The sequence below is a fragment of the Acanthochromis polyacanthus genome, chromosome 17 (genome assembly GCF_021347895.1).
Source record: "Acanthochromis polyacanthus isolate Apoly-LR-REF ecotype Palm Island chromosome 17, KAUST_Apoly_ChrSc, whole genome shotgun sequence".
Lineage (NCBI taxonomy): Eukaryota > Metazoa > Chordata > Actinopteri > Pomacentridae > Acanthochromis > Acanthochromis polyacanthus.
In genome coordinates this window covers 12495170-12507471 of record NC_067129.1, presented here as the reverse complement: position 1 = coordinate 12507471, position 12302 = coordinate 12495170, and the positions used below count along the sequence as shown (strand labels likewise).

Below are 12302 nucleotides of genomic sequence, written 5' to 3'. Positions count from 1 at the left end.
CCGACGTACCTGTCGGGTGTGGTTAGTAACAATCATATCCACACATTCATGTCCAGTTAAGGGATTCACAGCACCACCTACTGGAACAAGTGGGTTTTGGCATTTTAACCCAACCAGAAGCATCAATTTCACTTGTTGTGGCTCACATTGAAACCCCAAGTCAGTGCAGATTTCCTCAGCTTGTGATGCATTCAGTTGGTCTTTTCCACACTTGTGCATAACAACAATGCATGTGTGAGTTCCCACACCTGATGAGGAAGAGTCTGATCATCCATCGTCGTATTTCTGTCACAGGTCCGTCGCTCAAGTCAGCACAGGCTTGACCAGTTGTCCTGATAGCACCTGAACATGTTTCCAGTCATTGAGTTTAGGAGTATAAGCTGTTTGTATTGACCAGCTGACGGTTAGACCCTCAGCTGTGGTTTTGTCTGACTTTGATGACCCTCCAGCTCAGCAGAGGACTTTGGTTCAGATGAGATCTTGGAAGATATTGTCTTTCGCACTGGAGGACAGTGGCTTCAAAAGTACCACTTTCTCTGAGAAGTAGCATATTGTCACAGCTTCAGCCAGCAAAATAAATTGGATGGGTGATGCAGCAAAGCTTGTTTAAATTCTTACTGGGAGCTCATTGACACCTAAAACTACAATTTTTTTTTGATGGCAAATAATATCATCCCTTCAGCAATCACAAAAATTAGTGAAGCGCACCTCAATTTTATAAAACATTAGCACATGATTCATTAACCACTGATAATGCTATTAGTTAGAGCTCAGCAGCTTGTAATAAAAAGTGGTGGTGTTGTCTCTGTTATCTTCTCCTTACAGAACTAGTGTAAAGAATAACTAAATACTAAAGTGTAGCTCTTGTTGTAGCTGTAAAACTATAATAGAGATAAATATACATAATAATAGTAAATACAAGTTAAAGATTACTTGGAAAACATCCGAAAATCAATTGCAATTGATTTTAAAAGTTTTGCAATGGATACTACCATTGTGTGTCTTACACTGCTTTACAGTGATAGTACTCAGTCATTTGTAGCATTTTCTGAAGATTATGGTGTTGTAGTCCTAAGATGTTGTGTAGATAGAGACACTACAATTCAAAAGTTGGGCTCACTACAAATGTTCTTATTTTTGAAAGAAAAGCAGGTGTTTTCAATAAAGATAACATTAAATTTAATCAGAAATACAGTCCAGACATTGTTAATGTGGTAAATGACTATTCTAGCTGGAAACGGCTGATTTTTCATGGAATATCTCCATAGGGGTACAGAGGAACATTTCCAGCAACCATCACTCCTGTGTTCTAATGCTACATCATGTTAGCTAATCATATTGAAAGGCTAATTGATGATTAGAAAACCCTTGTGCAGTTATGTTAGCACATGGAAAACATGAAATTGTCTGATGACCCCAGACTTTTGAACGGTAGTGTATGTCCTAAAGGTTCATGGCAATGTTACTTTAAAAGAATACTTCAAATAACAAGCGATTTGTTTCAATAAGGTGAAACAATGAAAATAAGACTCCACAAATCCCATTTTATTTAAAAAACTTTCAGTTGTTATATCTACATTCTCCCTCCTCTTGCTGTCAGTTGTTGGTTGCAATCCTCCTGATCTTCATGGTGACAGATTTGATGGTGTGAGGGACTCCCTTCTGCCTCCAGGTGTCCCACAGGATGTGTGTCCTCTGACCCTGGTTCTGCTCTGGATCCTCAGGAGAACCGTTGAGGTTGGCCAGGCCGCACTGGTTGAACCACCATCCAGTCTGGTTCTGCTGGATGCTGCAGCTCTCCACAGTGGAGTTACCAATGGAGCAGAAAGGGTTGCAGCCGTCATTGTCCACGTCTGAGGCGCTGAACGGAGCCGTGTCCTGGTTCTGATCCTGGTCGTAGCCGCGGAATGCATCACCTGCATCAGAACACATGCAGAAATACACACAACGGTGCAGGTGAGTCATGATCAGCAGAGCATATGTAATCATTTTAAGTTTGCACTCAATGGAAAGAAACAACTCACTTTCTTAAAGGTGCAGTGTTTGTAAATTTTGATTTACTAACTCATACCTGCACTGCCTGCATATCTGCCCAGTTGTATACTGAAGAACTGCGTTTCATTGTCGAGGCGGAAGTCATCATATGACGCATAAGAGGTGACATCATCGTGGGAAACTAAAGCAATGTGAAGCTGGAACCGAGTGTCTTTCTGGTTTACTATATGAAACACCTTCTTCAGGCCCAGCCAGTGTTCTCCTGCACACAAATAAAAAGAGAGAGTTTGTCATTAGTCACAGGAAAGTGCAGGATATGATCCCCAAATTTCTGTAAAGTTTGGTGAGTCATCTCAAAGAAACACTTTTAACAACTTAGGAAATGCATTATTTGTCCATTAAATAGACTAATATCAACCTTCTTCTCTGATTTTACATAAAAAGACAAGAGTATATCCTAAAAGGTTTAATGATCCTTTTAAATGAGTTAATGCTATAAACGTACACAATTTGTGCTTTTACGACCTTCTAATGTTGGTTTTAAAGAAAAAAGCTCTTGCACTGTAATTTACAACCTGCAAGATGTCCAAAGCCGTCAACATAATCAGCCCAGGGTCGCTTGAAGTCAGTTAATCCATCAGTCCTCCTCTGCATCACCGTCCATCCTCCTCCCATGTAGTCCATCTCACAGAACACCTGCAGCACAAGCATCACTTTGAGTGGTGTCCAATGAATGAGTGACAGACCGTGAATGACTGAGTAAATCATGTACCTCAAAAGAAGAGTCAATATTGTCTGGGTGGATGATGTAAATACCACTGGGGATCTTTGGGACGACTGGCATAAGATTGTCCTTGATGTCGCTGCAGTCTCGTCCTAATCAGTGCAAAGGTACAATTTCATTAAATTCAGCTGTTCTGATGTATAGTCACTGGCGATAAATGTGAATATACGCTTCACTTATTTAGCAGTCACTGCACATGGTAAAACTTAACTCATCTTTTTGTTCATGCAGAGTTAGCTATACATTTCTAACAATTGTAAGTTTGTTTTCTCTGCATTTATTTGTGATTTTCTCACATAAAGCACAAATTGGCGGAAGATAATAAGCATTTTACACTGGTGTATGATAGTTTGTCTATTGAAAACTGGATATCCCCCATTTTAAAATATTTCAGATGTGCTGGATGGATTAAATGTATCTTTCTGTCTGTGTTGAGATGTACCCTCTGCTATATACTTTTTAAAACATTGGCCCGTAGAACGATGCCTTCTCTTGTCATGATCACATAGAAAAATTGACATTTTGACACAAAGACTGGTGGCAAATTAAAGGTGTACTCCAACAATTTAATAATGCACTTTTATTGCAGCTGCGGGACAGCAGACTTAAAGGGGACAGTTCAAAGTTTTTACACGTCAGGAGCAGCTTACTCATCATGTGGACTCGTACGCAACCTGTGCAATCACTTTGTTCAAGAAACCTTGATTACGTCAGCTTGGGTTTGGACAGTAAAACTTCACAACAGGGAGCCCAACATGTGCAGTTTGAAAGATGTGGCAAAAAACCCAGCAGTAAAGATCAGAACAGTAAAATACTGATGACTTTTTCATTGTGTGCATCCAGTGTTTTTCTTTTATCTCAATTTTATCGTCATAATAAGGGCTAAAAGTCTTTGAAGTTTGGCCTTTGCTCCTTTGATTTTGACCATTCTGTTTTTATAGAGTCCCTCTTGATTAACATAGCTTTCTGGAAGTGAGACATTCGGCACCACTTTTTAAAATTGTGGACAAAATGGTGCAGTTTTCAAGATATTCATTATCTCCACTATGATTCAAATCTATACTTGCCTTAATTCAGCTTCTATTAAATCTTTTTGCCTGGTTAGCACCTATGTTCATAACACAGGCTTTTGTTGTACATTTAACATCTCAGAGTCCATCAGATGTAACCCAAGGACTAAATATTAGCAGTAAAATCATGCTCGTGCAAAAGCTGTGGAATCTGTCATACGTCAGTGTCGTATGATGGTGTGTGTCTGTGTGTGTTACCATGGGACTGCACAGGCTTTATGGAGTACATCTCAGTGTTGCTTCTCTGAACTTCGGAACTGAGTGTCTGCACTTTGGTCATCAGCTCTGTGACCTGGAAATACCACACTACTGTACGTACATCCGGCCAATCAGACGCTTCAAAACTCTGTTTCTTCCAGAGGAAAAACAGACTCTTCTTACCTGACTGCTGAGGATGTCCAGAGCTCTCTGCTGCTCCTCCATCACATCCCTGATCAACTTCCGTGTGCTGCGTCCGAAAGCTAGCAGAGACTGTTGTAGCTGACCTGCACACACAAACACGTTGAACACCACGTGTAGGTGATGGAGTTGACAATAACACGAGGAAATGGAAAAGACTTTACCGCAGATGGAGTGTTTTTCATCTCGTAGCAGCTTGACAGTGATGTCACAGGGGATGGAGCATGTGTCTCGACCTCTGACCTCCCCAACAGGTTTCTGGGCTTTGACAGGAGCATCAAAAAAGTCCTCTTCCCCTATCTCTGATTGGTTAAAATCACCACTGTTCCCTTTGTCCTGGTAATCAACAGAGAATACAGTGAGAGAGTTTACTGGTGTTAGTCTGTGATTACATGATACGTTATGTGTAACTACCCAAAAATCTGGCTCCAAAGTAACATTAGGCTTACATTTGGTGCAAACTGAGACTTTAATAACTTTTTAAGTATTAATAATTTTTCAAGATTTTATGGCAGTTCAGCTTTGCTACTGAATGGAAGGACAGGCTAAGGTGAGTCTGAGTCAGCAAACAGAGACTCTGGAGAAATGTTGAGCAACACACAAAGTTGTGAACAGTGAACTGTTGTCTCATTACCAATCAGTGTGCAGCCAGAGCTCCTCAGGCAGGAACCTGCTGACTGTTCCTACCTCACACTTAAGATTAAAATGAGACCAAGTGTTTACTGTTAGAGCTCATCAGAGGAACTCAGACTAGCTGCTTCAGCATCTTCTTTTAAATTATTTTTTAAAACTTTGTATAATTTGCACAATCTAAGATTTCCTGTTAATTTAATTCAGCATTTAGGTCTTACTTTGTTCTTGGCTGTTGAGTTATGCTGTATTTTATGCACTTCTTTTAGTCATAAACTGATTTAATTAAAATCGTAAATTTTTTTTTTTTTTTATTCCTCTTTTCTATAACTGTGTCATCTTTTGTGTACATATTATGGGCTTGTTTAAAAGCATTTTGTAAGACTGATTTTGAGAGATGCTATACATATAAACTTAATTATAGATATGAAGTTGACGTGGCTAAAAAAAATAGATTGAAATATTCTTGGTGTAGTCAAAAAATAGTGTTTAAAGGCTCAGTTATTACCAGGAATCTCTGAATAAGATGAAATTTCTTTTCCAGATCAGAACGGCGCAATACTAATAAGTAATTTAAATGACCTCAGAAAAGCAAAAAGCAAAAAGTTATGTGCACATTAATGCATCAGTGATAGTAATTGTCAAACATAAATAACTATAGAAATCAATTTGAAAACATGTTGTCACTGTTACATTAAAAACGTTGATCTGATAATACTTAATTTAAGTTACACACAAGCACACAATAAAAGTTGACACAACTATAAAATAGAACAAAATCCACAATTTCTAGACACCTAGTCCAAAAATGCATCTTTGTTTTTTGACAAATTAACATGTTTGACACATTTGTGGAGGCTCCCTGACAGCTAACTTTCTCAAATTCTCCAAATTCTCATTCTTTACAACTTCTTGCCATAATTCCTGACAGAAATCTGCAGTAACAAGACAGTCATCCATCAAAAGTTGAAAACATCAATGACATGCACATCGTACATACTGCGGAGGAAAGCAGGTGAGGCAGCAGCAGCAGGAGGACAGTTGTTGTCCACATCATGTCAGTCTGGTCTAAATGGAATTATTTCCTCCAGGAGCGAGGGGCTGAACTTGATCCACACCGTCACCAGCAGACACTCCTTCATTTATGCTTATTTTTCCACAAAGTCTGCTTTTTTTCCTCCTCACATGTCCTCACATCCTTCTTCTTTTTTTTGCATCTGCACCTTCCTTACAGTTGTCGAGCCTCACTCTCTCCTCTCTGACTGCTTCCCTTTGTCCACCTCCATCAGTCACTCCCACTTTTCTCTTGTAAACTCACATGACAACATCACCGTGTGAGAGGGGCTCTAATTTGTTGATTAAAGTCTGAATAAGTTTCTGACAAGTAGCTGAATGCGCTGACTCTAGATTTGTGGTAAAGGGTCATTACCTTCCCCCTCGGCGTGTCTATTACCAGACGTTGTTTTACAGGTTATATCCTGCCACCGGCATGAGAAACAGATGTGTAGAAGGGATATGAACAGCTTGTTTTAATGCAGGAACACTTTCCGTCTGCTCGTGTCTTTGCATGGGAGCTGCAGCTGAAGGAAGGGAGCAGTGAGGGGCAGGGTGTCTCTGCTTCTTGTGCTCATATTTCCACCCCGGTTACTCCCCTCTCTCCTTTCTCTCCTCAACCACTGACTCATACATCTGAAAACAGCCTCCCACAGGGTCAGACCAATTACTCCAGTTAACTGGGCATTTAAGCAGTGAGGAAAGTGAACAGCAAAGGAGAGCAACAGCACAATTCAGTCGGGGTCCAGCTGGAGCCGGCCAGCCGGTCGCTTTGTGGAAAACTTTGCAGTGTGTGCCAAAGAAAAGATTCGCTGTTGTTCTCAACCTGTGTGAGTTTACAGCCGTGGTCAGTGGGAGGAATGTGGAAAGCCTGGTGCCACAGCCTCAGGGCCTCCACATCTGTCCTATGTTACATGCTCTTATAAATCTTTCCATGTATGTGAATGATGGGCAAAATCATGAGGATAATCAGACAACGCTGTGGGTTAATCAACTTTAAAAGCTCACTAATCAACATGTTCAATATTCTTTGTTTAATCCACACAAAAACACTAAAAATGACACACAATGGTTCAGATATTGGCTATTTCTTGGAGTCTTGTCTTCAGACAGAGCCGGCACCTGTTTCCAGTTTTTATATTAAGCCAAGTTAACCAGCTGCTGACTGTAGCTTCACAGCTATTAAACAGGCAAAAAGTGTCTTTACCAAAATGTTAAAGGAAGGAACAGCTTGCCTGACTCTATGTGCGATAAAACCCACTCACCAGCATCTGTGAAACTCATTATCAACACATTACATCTCATTTGTTCCAACACATAACTCCTCATAAAACCACAACATTTGTAAAGCCATTTTTAACATTCCTGAGGAGAATAAGTGTTATCCAATATGTTAGACTTTTCCTTTAATGGTGAAAAATATCCCGGCAGCAGCAGTCACCTAATCACAGCCTAATCATTTTCCTAATACTTCATCTTTTTCTGGACCAAGTCTGTCAGTGGTCTTGTTCAAATCTTGACATTCTTTCAGTACCCTCCTCTCGGTCCTGGATCATTATGTAACATTGTTATATGATTTGTCTAAATAAATGAGACCTATTCATCATTTGAGCTGCTTTGTTTGTGGTGTCAATAAGCAACTGATAAGCCTGTGGATCACCGCTGTGGTTATTCCTGTTGATTTGGCTGTGAAAGGGCTTTGATTAAAAATACAGTGTAGAGTTTATTCCAGCAAAGGTCATAATCAAAAAACCTGAGGCAATCACATCTCCTCCACAAGTTTTGTTCCTCGACTGTATTTGTACTTTGTGACTTATTATGGGAGTAATGAAAAATAAAATACTGTCTGATACAGGTGTTAAGGAGAGACACTGCCATCTAATGCTCAGTTGAATGAATTGTATTGCATTTGTTTTATGCTAAATGTTCATCTGTTGCTGTGGCGCATCTGAATTTTCCACAAGCACAGCTTTAAAATAGCCTGCTTGGAGACTATGGATAGCAAGTATTTAACATAAAAGTCATTATTTCATATGCAGAAACATGTGAGAAACTTTTAAATAAATAGATTTTTAAAAAATACATATAGGTGACAAATTAAAAAAAAAACTTGAATGAATGAGTGCTAAAACATGTAGAAATTGAGTTGAAAATCGATTTTGATTTTATATCAAGATGGCAAAATGAAAAAAATTCCCTAAGTTTGAAAGAAAGTTCATTGTTAGGGCACAGAGGGCAGGAGCTTCAGTCACACTTATCAACTGGCTGGAGTTCAGTCACCATTTTAGAGGGACAGGTGACTACTAATCAGTGCAAAAACAGTTCTGATGGGTCATTTTTATCCTGTAAGAAGTCTGACAATTATTTAAATGTGTGAAAATAAGCCCAATGAAATTTTAATCAAAATGTAATATTACACAAATGCTCTACAACTGTTGATTTTGAACAAAATTTGGGCCTGAATAGTAATGACACATTGATTCTGACTGAGCCTCACGTATAACAAACTGATCTTTAAGTGTAAAATGCACCTAAATTCCAGGTAATGTAAAGTTAATAATGATGAAAAGGGCTTAAGTGACCACAGACACATATGCACCTGTACCACAAGGAAAGGAAACGGTTAAAAAATTATTCTATTAGTTTATATCATTGTAACCATTTGAAGCCCTGTGGGGAAACTATTCCACAACAATTTTCAAGACTGACTGCCTGAGTAATAATCAATATGATGATGTGGTAATGAAAGATGTTTTTGCTGAGGGAACATCTCTGATGCTTCAGAGTGAGCAGGGAAGCTCAACTGTGTCTGCTGACCTTTTCCTCACATCCACTTATGCAATTCCCTCTTGGATACAGATGCAGCAGTAATTTATGAGTTGCTATTTTTGTTTTCGTAGAAAGGGAGGAAGGATTGAAATGAGTTCTGAATACAGTGAACCCTCGCTATAACGCGGTTCACCTTTCATGGCTTCGCTGTTTCACGGATTTTTTTAGTGCAGTTTTTTTATGCTTTTTTTGAACAGTTCATTGTGTTCTGCATCCTGATTGGCTAAGGGACTGACCAACGTGAACAGTCTCTGCGCCTTGTCTCCTCTGCCATACAGGCCAGCGCTGCCTGCTGTGGAGCGCTGGATCATTTCTCTCCTTGGTCTCCATGTAGTGAGACACCCTGAAAGATGGAGCCGATGGAGCAGCCTAATATTTTCCCCCAGCCGTCAACCGGACAGTGGACGTGGTCCCCAGCCGTCTCTGGCCACCGCAGCCGCGTTCCCCAGGAGAAGAGCGCGAGCGCGAGCGCGAGCCTTCCCCACCCCCGACCCCTCCAATTGATTCAGCCGGCTCACTCTCTGAGGCAAGAGTACCGCCGCGGCGTCCACCTGGCTGTAGCTGCAGCGCTCCCCCAAGTGCAGTATTGTATAATATCTGTAAAAAATAAAGCTGACTACTTCATGGATTTCGCCTATCGCAGGTTCTTTTTGGAACGTAACCCCCGCGATAAACGAGGGTTCACTGTAATACTTTTACATAGCAAATTCAAAATATACATAAATCATGGAATCGTACGTTTGACTTACTTTAACCAAAACTGTTGATGCTTTGGCAGAAAATATGGCAATAATGTGAGACCTTACCTTTAACATACAGTGAGAAGCTGACTGAGAACATTTAAAATAATTTAATTTCACATTGTCTGACAGTCTACACGTGTAGATTCTGTCTGCATTTTAAGAAAAACTTTTAAACCAGTGACAACATATTTAATGTGTGTGCTGAAAACAATCTAGCATGCATCGCTTTCCAAAATTCAACATGTCTTTGAACACTTTGGGATCACCATTACACTTTAAAGTGACACTATGTGAGTTTGCACAATGTTTGGCCCAGCCTGCGTTAAAAATCCTGCAGAAAATAACATCTTTTGTCTGTTTAAGGACGTTCAGTTTGTATAGTTATGTGGAGATGTGATAAATTCCACCAGTTATTTGAATTAATAAAAGACAATTTGGACATTTCTGCACATTATAAATATTTCTATTACTTTTGTGACACTTCAGATTAGCCGTATTTGCTTTTTATTTGACTTGTCTCAGTTGTTTCTTATTTTATCTTGTCCATCCATCCATTTTCTTCCACTTATCCGGGGCCGGGTCGCGGAGGCAGCAGGCGAAGCAGGTCGTTCCAGCAACGCTTTCCAGCTCTTCCTGGGGGATCCCGAGGCGTTCCCAGGCCAGACGAGATATATAATCCCTCCAGCGAGTTCTGGGTCTACCCTGGGGTCTCCTCCCAGACGGGCGTGCTCGGAAAACCTCCAAAGGAAGTCTTCCTGGAGGCATCCGAGTCAGATGGCCAAACCACCTCAACTGGCTCCTTTCGATGCAAAGGAGCAGCGACTCTACTCCGAGCTCCCTCCGGATGTCTGAGCTCCTCACCCTATCTCTAAGGCTGAGCCCAGCCACCCTACGGAGGAAGCTCATTTCGGCCGCTTGTATCCGCGATCTTGTTCTTACGGTCACTACCGAAAGCTCATGACCATAGGTGAGGGTTGGAACATAGATGGACTGGTAAATCGAGAGCTTCGCTTTACGGCTCAGCTCCCTCTTCACCACAATGGTTCAGTACAACGCCCGCATTACTGCTGATGCTGCACCAATCCGCCTGTCCATCTCTCGCTCCATTTTCCCATCACTCGTGAACAAGATCCCGAGATACTTAAACTCCTTCGCTTGGGGAAGCAACTCCCCCCCTACCCGGAGGGAGCAATCCACCTGTTTCCAGCAGAGAACCATGGCCTCGGACTTGGAGGTGCTGATCCGCATCCCCACAGCGTCACACTCGGCTGCAAATCCCTCCAGCGCGTGCCGGAGGTCACGGTCTGAGGACGCCAACAAAACCACATCATACGCATAAAGCAGAGATGCGATCCGGAGGCTCCCAAACCGAAAACCCTCTCCACCACGACTGCGCCTTGAAATCCTGTCCATGAAAACCACAAACAGGATTGGAGACAAGGGGCAGCCCTGGCGGAGTCCAACACCCACCGGAAACGTGTCTGACTTAGTGCCGAGTATGCGGACACAACTCTCACTTTGGTCGTACAGGGACCGACGGCTCACAGCAACGAGCCCGGGACCCCATGCTCCCGCAGTGCCCCCCACAAAGCCCCTCGGGGGACACGGTCATAGGCCTTCTCCAGATCCACAAAACACATGTAGACTGGCAGGTCATACTCCCATGACCCCCTCAGCAACTCCGCAAGGGTAAAGAGCTGGTCCGCCGTTCCACAACCGGGACGGAATCCGCATTGCTCCTCCTGAATCCGAGGTTCAACTATCGGTCGGATCCTCCCTTCCAGCACCCTAGAGTTAACTTTCCCGGGGAGGCTGAGAAGTGTGATACCGCGGTAGTTGGCACACACTCTCCGATCCCCCTTTTTAAAAATAGGGACCACCAACCCAGTCTGCCACACCACAGGTACTGTACCCGATGCCCACACGACAATGTATGGACGTGTCAACCAAGACAGTCCAACAATGTCCAGAGCCTTCAGCATCTCAGGGCGAATCTCGTCCACACCTGGCACCTTGCCACCGAGGAGCTTCTTAACTACCTCGGCGACCTCTGCTACGGATATGGACGAAGATCCCTCCGAGTCTTCAGGCTCTGCCTCCTCCATAGAGGACGTGTTTACCAGGTTCAGGAGTTCCTCGAAGAGCTCTTTCCACTGCTCGATGATATCCCCAGTACGGCTCAACAGTTCTCCACCCAGACTGTACACAGCCTGAGCGAAGCCCTGCCTCCCCTTCCTGAGGCGTCGAATGGTTTGCCAGAACTTCCCCGAGGTCGACCGAAGGTCCTTCTCCATGGCCTCCCCGAACTCCTCCCACACTCGAGTTTTAGCTTCCACAACTGCCACAGCTGCCGCCCTTTTGGCCAGCCAGTACCTGTCAGCTGCTTCGGGAGACCCCCGAGCCAACCAGGCTCGAAAAGTCTCCTTTTTCAGCCTGACGGCCTCCCTCACCGCTGGCATCCACCAGCGGGTCTTTGGATTGCCACCGCGACAGGCACCAGTGACCTTCAGACCACAGCTCCTAGCAGCTGCTTCTGCAACGGAGGCTTTGAACATGGACCACTCAGAATCCATGTCCCCAACCTCCCCCGGGATGCAGGAGAAACTCTTCTGGAGGTGGGAGTTGAAAACCCTACGGACAGGGTCCTCCGCCAGACGTTCCCAGTTCACCAGCACTACACGTTTGGGTTTACCAGGTCTGTCTGGCAGTCTTCCCCGCCATCGGATCCAACTCACCACCAGGTGGTGATCAATTGACAGCTCTGCACCTCTCTTCACCCGAGTGTCCAAAACATACGGC

General features: G+C 42.9%; 2 protein-coding genes across 3 annotated transcripts in view; one reads left to right on the top strand and one right to left on the bottom strand.

Moving 5' to 3' along the window:
* birc2 (baculoviral IAP repeat containing 2) overlaps positions 1–12302 on the top strand; it is a 49738-nt gene that overhangs the window by 10451 nt on the left and 26985 nt on the right. The window lies entirely within an intron of this gene.
* angptl5 (angiopoietin-like 5) lies at positions 1525–8039 on the bottom strand. Of its 2 annotated transcripts, XM_022214346.2 has the most exons (8): positions 5879–8034; positions 4413–4584; positions 4231–4334; positions 4048–4141; positions 2768–2871; positions 2571–2691; positions 2072–2257; positions 1525–1916 (listed from the first exon to the last, which is right to left on the bottom strand). In XM_022214346.2, the coding sequence occupies exons 1-8, from the start codon at positions 5933–5935 to the stop codon at positions 1597–1599; spliced, it is 1158 nt and encodes a 385-aa protein (XP_022070038.1). In that variant the 5' UTR covers positions 5936–8034; the 3' UTR covers positions 1525–1596. The 2 variants fall into 2 exon arrangements, with proteins under 2 accessions (XP_022070038.1, XP_051794049.1); XM_051938089.1 differs by lacking the exon at positions 4048–4141 and having other exon boundaries at positions 2571–2871; positions 5879–8039.

Excerpts from the sequence above, each read along its gene's own strand:
- angptl5 (XM_022214346.2), bottom strand. The coding sequence starts at position 5,935 with ATGATGTGGACAACAACTGTCCTCCTGCTGCTGCTGCCTCACCTGCTT. Across the intron at positions 4,142-4,230 it reads TGGACATCCTCAGCAGTCAG|GTCACAGAGCTGATGACCAA; the intron begins GTAAGAAGAGTC and ends TGGTATTTCCAG. Across the intron at positions 1,917-2,071 it reads CAGATATGCAGGCAGTGCAG|GTGATGCATTCCGCGGCTAC; the intron begins GTATGAGTTAGT and ends GTTCTGATGCAG.